Below are 14,616 nucleotides of genomic sequence, written 5' to 3'. Positions count from 1 at the left end.
ACGACTATGGATTCAGTAACTAGCATAAGAACACACGTAGCTATGGATTCAGTAACTAGCATAAGAACACCACGTAGCTATGGATTCAGTGAACTAGCATAAGAAACACACGTAGCTATGGATTCAGTAACTAGCATAAGAACACACGTTCGCTATGGATTCAGTAACTAGCATAAGAACACACGTAGCTATGGATCAGTAACTAGCATAAGAACACACCGTAGCTATGGATTCAGTAACTAGCATAAGAACACACGTAGCTATGGATTCAGTAACTAGCATAAGAACACACGTAGCTATGGATTCAGTGACTAGCACAGAACACACGTAGCTATGGATTCAGTAACTAGCATAAGAACACACGTAGCTATGGATTTCAGGGACTAGCAGAAGAACACACGTAGCTATGGATTCAGTAACTAGCATAAGAACACACGTTGCTATGGATTCAGTGACTAGCATAAGAACACACGTTGCATGGATTCAGTAACTAGCATAAGAACACACGTGCTATGGATCAGGTGACTAGTATAAGAACACACGTTGCTATGGATTCAGTGACTAGCATAAAGAACACACGTTGCTATGGATTCAGTGACTAGCATAGAACACACGTTGCTATGGATTCAGTGACTAGCATAAAGAACGCACGTTGCTATGGATTCAGTGACTAGCATAAGAAACACATTGCTATGGATTCAGTGACTAGCATAAGAACACACGTAGCTATGGATTCAGTGACTAGCATAAGAACACACGTAGCTATGGATTCAGTGACTAGCATAAGAACACACGTAGCTATGGATTCAGTAACTAGCATAAGAACACACGTAGCTATGGATTCAGTAACTAGCATAAGAACACACGTTGCTATGGATTCAGTAACTAGCATAAGAACACACGTAGCTATGGATTCAGTAACTAGCATAAGAACACACGTTGCTATGGATTCAGTAACTAGCATAAGAACACACGTAGCTATGGATTCAGTAACTAGCATAAGAACACATGTTGCTATGGATTCAGTGACTAGCATAAGAACACACGTTGCTATGGATTCAGTGACTAGCATAAGAACACACGTTGCTATGGATTCAGAGTGACTAGCATAAGAACACACGTAGCTATGGATTCAGTAACTAGCATAAGAACACACGTAGCTATGGATTCAGTGACTAGCATAAGAACACACGTAGCTATGGATTCAGTAACTAGCATAAGAACACACGTAGCTATGGATTCAGTAACTAGCATAAGAACACACGTAGCTATGGATTCAGTAACTAGCATAAGAACACACGTTGCTATGGATTCAGTGACTAGCATAAGACACACGTAGCTATGGATTCAGTAACTAGCTAAGAACACACGTAGCTATGGATTCAGTAACTAGCATAAGAACACACGTAGCTATGGATTCAGTAACTAGCATAAGAACACACATTGCTATGGATTCAGTGACTAGCATAAGAACACACGTAGCTATGGATTCAGTAACTAGCATAAGAACACACGTAGCTATGGATTCAGTGACTAGCATAAGAACACACGTTGCTATGGATTCAGTGACTAGCATAAGAACACACGTAGCTATGGATTCAGTGACTAGCATAAGAACACACGTAGCTATGATTCAGTAACTAGCATAAGAACACACGTAGCTATGGATTCAGTAACTAGCATAAGAACACACGTAGCTAGGATTCAGTAACTAGCTAAGAACACACGTTGCTATGGATTCAGTGACTAGCATAAAAACACACGTAGCTATGGATTCAGTAACTAGCATAAGAACACACGTAGCTATGGATTCAGTAACTAGCATAAGAACACACGTAGCTATGGATTCAGTAACTAGCATAAGAACACACATGCTATGGATTCAGTGACTAGCATAAGAACACACGTAGCTATGGATTCAGTAACTAGCATAAGAAACACACGTAGCATGGATTCAGTGACTAGCATAAGAACACACGTTGCTATGGATTCAGTGACTAGCATAAGAACACACGTAGCTATGGATCAGTAACTAGCATAAGAACACACGTTGCTATGGATTCAGTAACTAGCATAAGAACACACGTAGCTATGGATTCAGTGACTAGCATAAGAACCCACGTTGCTATGGATTCAGTGACTAGCATAAGAACACACGTTAGCTATGGGATTCAGTGACTAGCATAAGAACACACGTTGCTATGATTCAGTAACTAGCATAAGAACACACGTAGCTATGGATTCAGTGACTAGCAAAGAACACACGTTGCTATGGATTCAGTGACTAGCATAAGAACACACGTAGCTATGGATTCAGTGACTAGCATAAGAACACACGTTGCTATGGATTCAGTAACTAGCATAAGAACACACGTAGCTATGGATTCAGTGACTAGCATAAGAACACAGATCATGTGAGCCTGTCTAGCCTTATCCGTCTATATCCATACTAAGCATGTTGAAGCTCATCAGTGTTAAGAGTGTGAGTAAGTTTAGTACTCACTATGAAGAGGTTCTTGGTGGGTCCGTCATGTTGTGACAAGTTCCTGATCATCTTCATGATAAGAACATCCTTTAACTTCAGACCCCTCTTCATCAGCATCTTCAGACCATTACCTAGGCACAGGAGAACAGCATTAGGTGTGTGTGTGTGTGTGTGTGTGTGTGTGTGTGTGTGTGTGTTGTGTTGTACCTTCACAGATGACCTGTGCGTTCCTCTTGTTGGCTGCCAGGTTGATGCAGAAGGAGATGAGCTCAGGTTCCATGTGGCTCTCACCACACTCAAACAGCATCTTCATCAACTGTCAATCAATCATCAATACCAATTCATCATCAATCAATATAGTTGGCCAGCAGTCAGTCAGTGTGTTATGGGTGTGTCTGTTCCCAAGCCTTTCTCTCTACTGTTTGTGTATGGATGTTTGCTTGGCGACATCATTGGCTGAGTGGATGAATCACATCATCACCATGTTGAGGACACTGGTCTCCATAGTTTCCATACAGTCATTTAGTGGGTCGCCATGGTGACACAAGTTGGGTTAACCGCAGAGTACGGGAACAGGCAGCCCTTCCCTGAGGTGAGCAGAAAGGTAGAGGTACAGTACACTCGTTGCTGTCTAATCAGGTCTGTGCCTGTCAAGACCCTGGAGGAGAAACCTGAAAGGGCTAGCAAACAGACAACGAGGAGAGAGAGATAGAGAAATAGAGAGCAAGAGAGAGATGTAGAGAGGGAGGGGGAGAGAGATGGAGAGAGGGAGGGGGAGAGAGGGAGGGGGAGTGGCCACCAGGAAACGGCCTTGGAGGTCAACTTTGGGCGGGCACAGGTTCAAAAGCGAGTCGCCCACAGCCCCTGCCCTCTGCTCCCCGTCTCCCAGCTCTCCTTCTCTGATTTAACATTAAACAGGAAAGGCTTTTAGCAGGGGCACTGCAGGCCCGCTCCCTGTGAGGAGTCAGCAGTGTGCAATCACACACACACACACACAGGCCCCGAGTCGGGTATCACATACCAGGGGCCCTGGACCCCAAATCAGCCCCGTCTAGACTCTCTGGCACCTGCCTCTGCTTATTTACCACAGCACAGCCAGAGGAGGCCTAGCGCCATACTACACAGCACACCCTCACTATCTAACTCCTTCACTGCCCTCCACCCCCCATTATTCTAACCCCTCCACTGCCCTTCCACCCCACTATCTAAGCCCTCACTGCCCTCCACCCCCATTATCTAACCCCTCACTGCCCCTCACTGCCCTCCACCCCACTATCTAACCCCTCACTGCCCTCACTGCCCTCCACCCCCACTATCTAACCCCTCACTGCCCTCCACCCCCACTATCTAACCCTCACTGGCCCTCACCCTCACTATCTCCCCTCACTGCCCTCGCACCCTCACTATCTAACCCCCTCACTGCCCTCCACCCCTCACTATCTAACCCCTCACTGCCCTCCACCCCCACTATCTAACCCCTCACTGCCCTCCACCCTCACTATCTAACCCCTCACTGCCCTCCACCCTCACTATCTAACCCCTCACTTGCCCTCCACCCCTACCTATCTAACCCCTCACTGCCCTCCACCCTCACTATCTAAACCCGCTCACTGCCCTCCACCCTCACTATCTAACCCCTCACTGCCTCTCCACCCCCCACTTATCTAAGCCCTCACTGCCCTCACTGCCCTCCACCCCCACTATCTAACCCCTCACTGTCCTCCCCCCTCACCATCTGCCCTCTCTCACCCCCACCTATCTAAGCCCTCACTGCCTCCACCCTCACTATCTAACCCCTCACTGCCCTCCACCCTCACTATCAACCCCTCACTGCCCTCCACCCTCACTATCTAACCCCCACTTGCCCCCACCCTCACATCTAACCCCTCACTGCCCTCCACCCCCACTAATCGAACCCCTCACTGCCTCCCACCCTCCACTATCTAACCCCTCACTGCCCTCCACCCCTCCCTATCTAACCCCTCACTGCCCTCCACCCCTCACTGCCCTCCACCCCCACTCTTCTCCTCTCTACCTTTCCTCCCTGGGCCTGGGTCAGGCCTGACCCAGCTCTTCTCCCCTCTACCTTTCCTCCCTGGGCCTGGGTCAGGCCTGCCTGGTGTAGAGGAGAAGAGCTGGGTCAGGCCTGCCTGGTAGGGAAGAGAAGGAGAGAAAGGAAAAGGAGTAGGGGAGGGAAGGATATGTTGAACTGGCCAAAGAGCAAGGACAAAAAATAGGTAGCTTGATGAGGAAGCCTGTCCAGAGAGAGAGAGGGAAGATGGAGAGTAGAGGGGTCAAGACCATCCCTGGAGGGGAGGGGATTAGAGGGCCTGGGGTCAAAGGTCTATTTCCGGTCATGCTGCTACCCAGCATCCTTTCTGACACTCCGACCCCGCAGGGCAGATCTACTGGCGACACGACCCACTACACAAACAACCCTGTTTATGAGCATCTGGCCCGCATTTACACCCAATCTTACAACACAAACAGAATAAACATTTAAATAATCTATGAAAGACTGACAGGAATTCAGACAAAACGTAATCAATATGACATCGCCTCAATTCCATTCTGACATCACTCAAATCTTGAACGCTCAAAATCAATTTTCTAGATACAGCGCTCCAATTAGTAAAAATAAAAAAATGGTATGAATAAATGGAGCTTTCATCACAGTGAGAGTGAAGGCTGGTCAGCTGTCCTCCGGTGTTTGGGTGCAGATGTAGCTCGTCCCCCTCTCTCTCCATCCCGCTCTTTCTCTCTCCATTCCTCCCACTCTCACAAGCTCTCTTTCTCTCTCCATTCCTCCCACAAGCTCTCTTTCTCTCTCCATTCCTCCCACTCTCACAAGCTCTCTTTTTCTCTGTCCATCCTCCCCTCTGTCCATCCATCCCCGGCTCTCCATCTATCCCTCTCCTTCTTTCCATCCCTCTCCGCCCCTCCCTCTCTCTCTCATGAATAATTCCAGGGCTGTTAGCCTCGATGCTAATGCTGTCTGCTCTGCAGCCCTGGCCCCTGGGTGTACATTACCCAGTCTTACCTGTGGTATGCAGTCTGTGTAGGCAAACATGGACTTGAATCGGTCATCCACACTGATGTGGTACAGAATGCACATACACAGCTGTCCCTGCTTCTCGTCAGCTGGAACATAAACAGAGAGAGAGAGAAGAGAAGCACAGAGACAGAGACAGACAGACATAGACAGAGAGAGAGACAGAGGTGAATGAATAAATGAATGAGGAGCTGTACACTTACATTCTGCTTCATGGGACGAGACTAGTGTGTGACACACACGTCCACTACAATACAGGTTAAGTAACATACAGTTAACCACCACTCTAAAACGATATGGTTTAGTAGTAGAAAAGCTAGCTATGCAAAGACAATGAAAACATTTTCTTATTGCAGGTTTATAGGAGGTTATTTTACAGCAGTCTGAGGGACGTGGCTCTGACTCTGTGTTAAACTGTCAGGTAGATCTGCTCTCTCAGAGTGTTTAGGAGTTTGACCCAAACCACTGCAGGGCGAATGCAGGCCTCTCCAGAGAGGCAGCTAACTAACACCATGGAGTCACTGAAACGTCTGAGGACCTAAGTAGTTTAAAGACTGGTCTGTGGAGGTAGAGGGGCCGACCACATTGAGTCAGAACAGAACTAGCGATGGTGATGGTCCTCAGCAAGACCACTGATCTGACAGAGCAGAGCAACCCAGTCCAGTACTAACTGGTCCTAAGCCGTGGTCAGGGATCATGCAGGGGAGGCAGCCTACTGGAACCAGATGGGCTCACTGAACTCCTGGAAACAAGGGAAAAGAGACGGCTTGGAGATTTCATTGGGAAAACAGGAGGAAGCATCAATTTTACTGCCTTTAATAAAGCTACGCTGCTCAGGCCCTTGCAGTGCCACGATTGGCACAAACATGTGCTTCTCATTAGTGGAGCCCTCAACCTATACCTAAACACACTCACATGAGCGTGCACACAAGACACACTCACACTCATCTGACCTGGCAAACTCCCTCACTACACCGGTAGAAACATGGAGGATCCTTTATGGGGAAAGAGAGAGACCCCATTAAAATGTTCAAAACACCACTAGAGCCCCAGTGAAAGAAAGAGTGGGGAGCTGTTAAGAATTATCTAGAGTGTTCAGGGGCAGTTAGTGGGAGAGCTAAACTCCAATTACACCCTGTTCTGATTTAAAACCACTCAACCTTGATCAAATCACACCGCCATGCATTAGTGGTCTCTGGGGCAGTTGTGTGGACAGTATACTATTGTTGTTAGTACAATTTATTGAGTAAATAAGAATACTGGTTCAATCTTCAAAGAAAAAAACCATAAAGAAAATGTCCCTGCAATAGCCATTCAGTGTAATGGAATGATTCTGGAATAAATGAGGAGTATTTTCTTTACTGTAAAACGGGGTACTTCAGCAGCACCCATGACAGATAGTCACGTCAACAACAAAGAGCCAGTGGTCAGGTGAAGGGTTGAAAGGATTGAGATGTCGTAGTTGGTCCTAAATCCTGGTTGAGATGGAGGGATCAGGAGGAAGGTGAAGAGGAGGAGTAACCCACACTTTTCCCTTTCATCTTATCAGCTCAGGTTGGGAAACCCTAGTGGGGGCTGATGGGACAGGGATCAGAGGGATGGCAGACGTCACCTCACACCCTCACAGCAGATCAGAACAGAGAGGAACGCTTATCTCTCTGGAGATAAGAGGGGCATCTCTGGACACAAACACAGAGGAAAGGACACCACATCACAGAGGCTAGAGGATGATTAATAAGGCCTCTATTCATCTGAGTTTGAAATCACACACACACACACACACACACACACACACACACTAAAAGTCAAGAATAGACAAAAGTGTAATAGCAATGGGAAAGAGTGAATCTTACAAACGCACACACAGACACACGCTCTTTAAAATCAGCACAGGAGGTTGGTGGCATCTTAAGTGAGGAGGACGAACTCGTGGTATTGACTGGAGCGGAATGAGTGGAACGGTATTAAATACAACAAACACATGGTTTCCAGGTATTTGATGCCATTCCATTCGCTCCGTTTCAGACAATATTATGAGCCGTTCTCCCCTCAGCAGCCTCCACTGAAAATGAGATATATTCAGCTATGTTTAGCCTAAGTGTGGACAGGACGTGCGCCTCTACATGATGTGTGTATGTGTAGGTGCGCGCGCACATGTCTCATTCTAAAAGAAAAGAAAAAAATCCCTCCCAAATCTCTGTAGACCCCTCCTCAGCCTCTCCGACCGGCTCCTACAAAAACAACATTTATGCTGGGGCCCAGAGTGTTATTCTAACAAATATATTATATTAATTATGCAAGTCACCCGACCCTCCCTGGAGAGGCTTCAAAGGGCCCATCACAGATGCTCCCAGCCGTGCCACATGACCCCCTGGATGAGCTAACGCACCAATCACACACTGGATCTTGTTTCAGGAAGTCATTTTTCTAATGGCCACCAGAGCCAGAACCAGCCTCGCTGTGTCCACAGCTTTAAAACAGCCTGCACCTGCACACACTGACACACACTTACTTAGACATACTGAAACGCACACACACACACACTCTCAAACACACACACACACACACAGGGAGTTGTGTCTGTCAGTACCTAGCATTAAGGAGAGTTTGTGGATGAGTCCAGCCTGAACCATCTGGCTGCGGAGGCCTGTGTCAAAGGAGAGGTTGAGGAGCAGACGCAGGGTAGTGTTCAGTAGGTTCTCATGATCACAGGCCAGCAGCCTGGCCAGCTTCTCCACCGCATACGTCTCTGCCTGAACACCAGGGAAAAGCCTAGTTACTCAACACATCCCGGTAGAAAGTACACCTCTCTACACACCCTACTTCAATAACCAATCCCACAATCCTTCTTTCACCATATTGGACTTCATCAGACTTCACCCGTGTTGGGGTCAGTTTCATTTGAACTGAGTTCCTTCAATTAATAACTTGAAATGAATTCAATGGATTTGTAACAGTCAGAATGCCAAGAGAAAGCAGCGTAGACACACAGTGTTTATAGGCAGGTGGAGGTGTTGAGATGATGCATCAAGGACATGTCTAAAACGTACCAAGAAAGTAGAGCAATCCATATACCTGCACAGTGGAAGAGGTGTGTGTGTGTGTGTGTGTGTGTGTGTGTGTGTGTGTGTGTGTGTGTGTGTGTGTGTGTGTGTGTGTGTGTGTGTGTGTGTGTGTGTGTGTCTCCTAAGTACACTGCTACTGTGTTCACAAGGAAATCCCCACAATTACAAATACAGTCTGCACGTAATCAACTGTAGTTCCTTTCACTATCGTACAACTGTTATCTGGTGTTCAATACAATCCTAACTCAGCCTGGCTTGATAAAGGCACACCAACTGGCTGAGATCAGATCCAGGAGGAACTGCATTACAGTAGGACATAGAGCAGTGATGACTAAAGTCTGGACTAGAAGACATTTAAAAAATAACTCTTACCCTAACAAAATGTAAACCATTAGAGATTACCTCAATCGGAGGACCTGCGACTTTTTATGTATTTTCCTCACCATGTTGAGACTCCTGGCCTTTTTTTCTCCTCCTTCATCCTTGCATCCCTCCCCCTCTCCCTCCCTCCCTCCCTCACCATGTCATTCTTGTTCTCCAGGAAGATGCTGAGTTTCTTGAGGAAGGAGACCACGAGCACCAGTAGCTCCTCGTCCTCCCGGTCCAGGGTCTTAACCAGCATGTGGACAATGTTCTTGTTCCTCATTTTCAGCTCTGTACGTGTGTCCTCAGCCAGGTTTAACAACAGGTACAGAGCCACTGGGGAGCACAGGGAGAGGACTTGGGACTTGAGAATTAGATATTGCTCTAACCTGTTATTACTATGTTATAACCAATGCAAACATTTTTTTAAATAATAATATACTGTGTAATACTTTGTAATGTAATCACCATGTTATTACATAATAATCCATGTAAAAAATATGTAGAATATTATGTAATACTATTACGTAATCACCATGTTATTATCATAATAATAAATGTAAAATAATATGTAAAATACTATGTAATACTGTCATGTAATCACCATGTTATTACCATAATAATAAATGTAAAAAGAAGTTATACTATGTAATATTGTCATGTTATCACCATGTTATTACCATGTAATAACTGATATACAAAATATACAATGCAATGTAATCACTATGTTATTAATTGTAATATTATTGCTTATTACATCATTGCATTATCAAGCACTAACAGTGCTGCTCAACACATCACTGGCCTTCTGCTCAACACATCACTGGCCTTCTGCTCAACACATCACTGGCCTTCTGTTCAACACATCACTGGCCTTCAGCCAACACATCACTGGCCTTCTTGCTCAACACATCACTGGCCTTTCAGCTCAACACATCACTGGCCTTCTGCTCAACACATCACTGGCCTTCTGCTCAACACATCACTGCGCTTCTGCTCAACACATCACTGGCCTTCTGGTGCTCAACACTCACTGGCCTTCAGCCTCAACACATCACTGGCCTTCTGCTCAACACATCACTGGCCTTCTGCTCAAACACATCACTGGCTTCTGCTCAACACACACTGGCCTTCTGCTTCAACACATCACTGGCCTTCTGCTTCAACACATCACTGGCCTTCTGCTCAACACATCACTGGCCTTCTGCTTCAACACATCACTGGCCTTCTGCTCAACACATCACTGGCTTCTGCCTCAACACATCACTGGCCTTCTGCTCAACACATCACTGGCCTTCTGCTCAACACATCACTGACCTTCTGCTCAACACATCACTGGCCTTCTGCTAGGCATGGTAATGTACCACTTTTACTGTACCTCGTAGAAGCTGCTCCTGCTTGCTCAGGAGGCCCTGGTATTTCTTCAAGGCTTTCTCATGTTCCTTCTTCACATTCTGGTTGTCAGGGTCCTCTTCATGTGAAAACAGTCAAGGAAGGAGTACTGCTGCTACACTGATCCAATCAACTCACCACAGAGAACTGATATAGTCACATGTTTTATATCAGTCTATTACAACGTCCAAAAAATAACAACAATTCATTGCCTTTCCTTCTATACTGTGACATTATGATTAAAATTAAGAGATATGCCAACACTGAGGACAGCAGAGACCCTGAGGCGTTGACCCTCTGTGAAGCAGCAAGGTATTGTAACATCATTCATGTGACCTTTGACCTTAGCTGAAGGATATAAGCCTTCTTCTTCTTCTGCAGTTCATCCTGCCAGAGGTCGTACCTCTTCAGCTCGTGTTCAGTGATGTTCATACAGAGGGCTCCGATCTTATAGTGGGTCACTAGCCCATGAAACTGGGAGAAACTGGGGATGGGAAGAGGAAAGGTTTACAAGGCTTCCACTTATTCAAAAGTGCACATCGTTCATCATCACGCAACACCTATTTGGACCACAATCGGGAGCTCAGATTGAAATGATCCCATCACCTGAGAGCTTAGTCCAAAAACGTTGTGCCAAAATAAAACCTTAAAAGCATCGAGTCCAACAGTATCTCTTACTCATAATCAGCCAGACACAAACCAGATCATTGTAAAACCCCAACAGCATAGCACTGCCATGGAGCGAGATCAAGAAAGACTATCCGTTTTCAGAACAGCGTAGATCCGCTCACAACTCAAATCGTTCTTGACAAGTAGTTTATATATCATCCTTTCAATGGTAATTTTAATGTTTCCTGAAACCCCTGGTTGGAAAGAAAGGTTTTGGTCTATGTTGTCATAGTTATGTGACTTCTGTTAGAACGAGAGAGAGAGAGAGGGAAGAAAGAGAGGGAAGAAAGAGAGGGAATTGTGTACCTGGAGAAGCAGAAGAAGACGTAGATAATGGTAGTTGCCATGTCAACGCTCTGTTTCCAGTCCTCCCTCAGGACTCTGGCCAGGGCTCCCAGGGCCGTTTCTGACGAGGAGCAGACACACAGTCAGGTTAGAAAGACGTGGTATGTGTGTGTGTATGGGGGGGGGGGGMYGGYGATAGGGTGGGGGGCAAGGAGAGAGGGAAGTGATCGAGGAAGTGGAGAAGGGATTATTTGAAGGAAATGGACAGACTGTTAGGATTGGGAAGGGAAGTATGGAGTAGGGGTGATGGAAAGAGTCAACTAGAGATGACAGTCAGGTTGGGGTTGGGGTGGGAGGTTAAGGTAAGGAACCTGGGTGAATGTAAGGGGTTCCAGGCTCACATGGCTTTGAGCTATGGGTGACCTTCATTGTAAAGACACATATCACGTTGTTCCATTTCCCCTGGCCCTCTCCTCTTTCCTCACTGACCCCAGGTCTCACAGRTCTACCATTATCAACATCTGACCACTTGGTGCGTTACGACAAAGTGAACTTGTGATGCATATTGACAATTACAAATGAAGCCATGCCATCTTCTGACAGTTGTAATGGATGATGGCCTTGTGCTGTTGTGAGAGAAAACAGCTCTGTCATCAGGGAAGGGAATAGGAAGGGCTTGGCTGTGTTTTTCTTATGAATGGGATGGGCTGCTGGCTGAGAGAATAGATTCTATCAACCAATGACACTAGAGTTTGGCTAGCATCTGGCCTGTATAGCTTTCATACACCCAGCAGAGCAGAGTAGTGATGGGTGCAAGTACTCGAGTATAACCAGTAATTGGAACAACAAATAGCATACCGCAAACGTTTTGCCTTCAGCCTGGTTTCACGCTTATATGCGAGTATTCGAGTACTCAAAATGACTTTCATGAAAATACTCGAACATAGACATTCTCTAAAATGCCCAGTCCATAGAGAAGATGATTACTCTGGGGCATACCATTGTGACAGATGAGGAAGGAACTCAAGGAAGGAGCGTACCATTCTGCAGGAGCTCTTCCAGGTTGTCAGGGTTGCGGGCGAGGTGGAGAATGAGGGTGGCTCCCCTGACCTTCTCTGGGATGTCTTCATACAGCAGCTCCACATAGTCATCTATGCTGTTGATGTTGGCCTCCTCATCCAGCTGACAACGACCCAGATACAGTATGGGTGAGGAATGAGGAGGATTATTAACACAGAAATAATGCAATGAATCATGGTATCAAATACAAAGAAATAGGCACAGACACACTGTCACACACACACACACACACACAGATATTTGAAGACGCTCTCCTTACCTCCATCCCCTCAAATGGTGTGAGGTCTCTGGGCGAATGTTTCTCTTGTTTGTCTGTGAGGTGCAGGACAGGACAGCAAAGACACTAGTCAGCATGATGAACGTGTATTTACGTAATGCGTCATTCAGCCTGCAACTGCAGCCTATCAGGACCAGGCGTTACCATGATGTAACCATTACCTGGCTTCTTGCGGTTCTGCAGGTAGAACAGCAGTTGTTCCACCTCTGGAAGTTTAGATGGATGAATGAGCCTGCATTCCTCCACCACCCTGCGAGCCAGGGTGGCAATGTCCGTGTTGGCGTTTAAGCTTTTAAGGCGGATGCTGTGAATAGAAAATACATATTTGGAGCAATTTTCTTAGAAACAAAAAAAGCTATTTCCAATAACTTTTCAATTACTTCATCTTTTGTTAGGGCAAAATCAAATCAAACTTGATTTGTCACATGCGCCGAATACAACAGGTGTAGACCTTACAGTGAAATGCTTACTTACAAGCCCTTAACCGCAGTGCAGTTCAAGACAGAGTTGAGAAAATATTTACCAAATAAACTAAAGTAAAAAATTATAAAATACAGATCAAGCCAAAAAAAATCAAGCTAAAGCATCATGTAACAGGGTAGGAAATGACCACTATTTTGGTCAGTGTTTCCCCTGGGACTCTACTTAGTGGTGAACATGGTATGTATAAAAGAACCCATTGGACCTGTTCAGTAGTGATGGGCATTCGAGTATTTTCTGTGAACCGGCTCATTTAGCTCTATTTTGTAAAAGAGCAGGCTCCCAAACGGTTCTTCGTTCAAAATGCTTAAAAATATAGAACCATGAAAAAATTGCTAATCTTCAATGTAAAATGTAAAGACCAAAATGTAGGCTACCATTATGTCTGATCGTGAAATGCGATTTCAAATACATTTTTACCTGGGCAAATTATTAGATAGTCTGCCAAAAAAAGTACGTTTTATTGTTCCGCACTGATTTTTTTTTTAGAGTGGACAAGATTTGACGCGCTCTAGCCACTATTTATTGTTTATGCAATGAGGATTTAATTAATTTGTAATTTATCTACAGAAAAACTAAAAAAGCAGTAGTAGCAGTATGCAAATCAGGGAGCCAAATGAACGGCTCTTTCGCCGATGTAATTCGGTTCCCGACGTTCACCAAAAAGATCCYTTCGTTTGCGAACGACCCATTACTACTGTTCAGGTGAGAGTGACTGGAAAAACAACAACTTCAACGCTAATCAAATTTTCGTAGGTAATTCGTTAACGTTACATTAGACCCATGCTTAACTACATTTTCTGACACTCCTTGCGTTCTCCAACCATCGGGTCCCCCATTTCGCCGAGGATAGTCGCTTCCACCTCATACTGAACAACGAGGGCTTTCTCTGTCGGGTGGACATCCAAACTCCCCCGTTTTACTTTCCTATGGATGGAGAGAAATGGCCAGGCAATTGATAATGATCTGGATGATAAACCTGTTTTGATTTACAACATTCAATTCCAACCACCAAATCGTTAGACACTACTAGACAGTAAGCTTGTACACCTCAAAACACACTGCCATCAGACGCACACAAGTGCAACACCTATCGCACCTTCACAAAAAAACATTAAGACATGGCTAAAGACCAATCAGACTTGTGAACATAATCCCTAGCTGTTTATTGCCGTTTTCCATGTCTGTAGCTTGTCCTGTGTTCTTCTGGAGGTGCTCATTGTTTGTCTGTATTGTTATTGTCATTTTTTTTTAAATAACCTGCTCAGGGATTGCGATTGAAAATTAGCCGGCTGGCTAAAACCGGCACTTTTACTTAAACGTTGATTAATGTGAACTGTCCCTGTGAAGAATGCACTCAAAATACACCAAGTATGTATTTAAAAATAATAATAATAATTTCAAAATACATTATGAGCCACGACGTCACATTTCAGTCACAGCTGATTGTCAAAACATCAGCATCTGT

The 14,616-nt window shown here is 45.4% G+C and overlaps 1 protein-coding gene across 1 annotated transcript in view; it reads right to left on the bottom strand.

The window, feature by feature from the left end:
* Positions 1 to 14,075, bottom strand: part of kifap3a (kinesin-associated protein 3a) — a 36,553-nt gene extending 22,478 nt beyond the window's left edge. Inside the window, 12 exon segments of the mRNA XM_070447682.1 lie at positions 2,504 to 2,616; positions 2,693 to 2,801; positions 5,526 to 5,626; positions 8,128 to 8,290; positions 9,123 to 9,301; positions 10,344 to 10,442; positions 10,717 to 10,841; positions 11,333 to 11,432; positions 12,352 to 12,493; positions 12,651 to 12,703; positions 12,830 to 12,972; positions 13,944 to 14,075. Of these exon segments, the coding sequence (XP_070303783.1) occupies positions 2,504 to 2,616; positions 2,693 to 2,801; positions 5,526 to 5,626; positions 8,128 to 8,290; positions 9,123 to 9,301; positions 10,344 to 10,442; positions 10,717 to 10,841; positions 11,333 to 11,432; positions 12,352 to 12,493; positions 12,651 to 12,703; positions 12,830 to 12,972; positions 13,944 to 13,987 (1,371 nt within the window). The 5' untranslated portion in view covers positions 13,988 to 14,075.
* Between the last annotated feature and the right edge of the window lie 541 nt (positions 14,076 to 14,616).

Source organism: Salvelinus sp. IW2-2015, linkage group LG16 (genome assembly GCF_002910315.2).
Source record: "Salvelinus sp. IW2-2015 linkage group LG16, ASM291031v2, whole genome shotgun sequence".
Lineage (NCBI taxonomy): Eukaryota > Metazoa > Chordata > Actinopteri > Salmoniformes > Salmonidae > Salvelinus > Salvelinus sp. IW2-2015.
The sequence above is the reverse complement of the archived record's forward strand: the minus strand, read 5'-3'. Positions and strand labels throughout refer to the sequence as shown.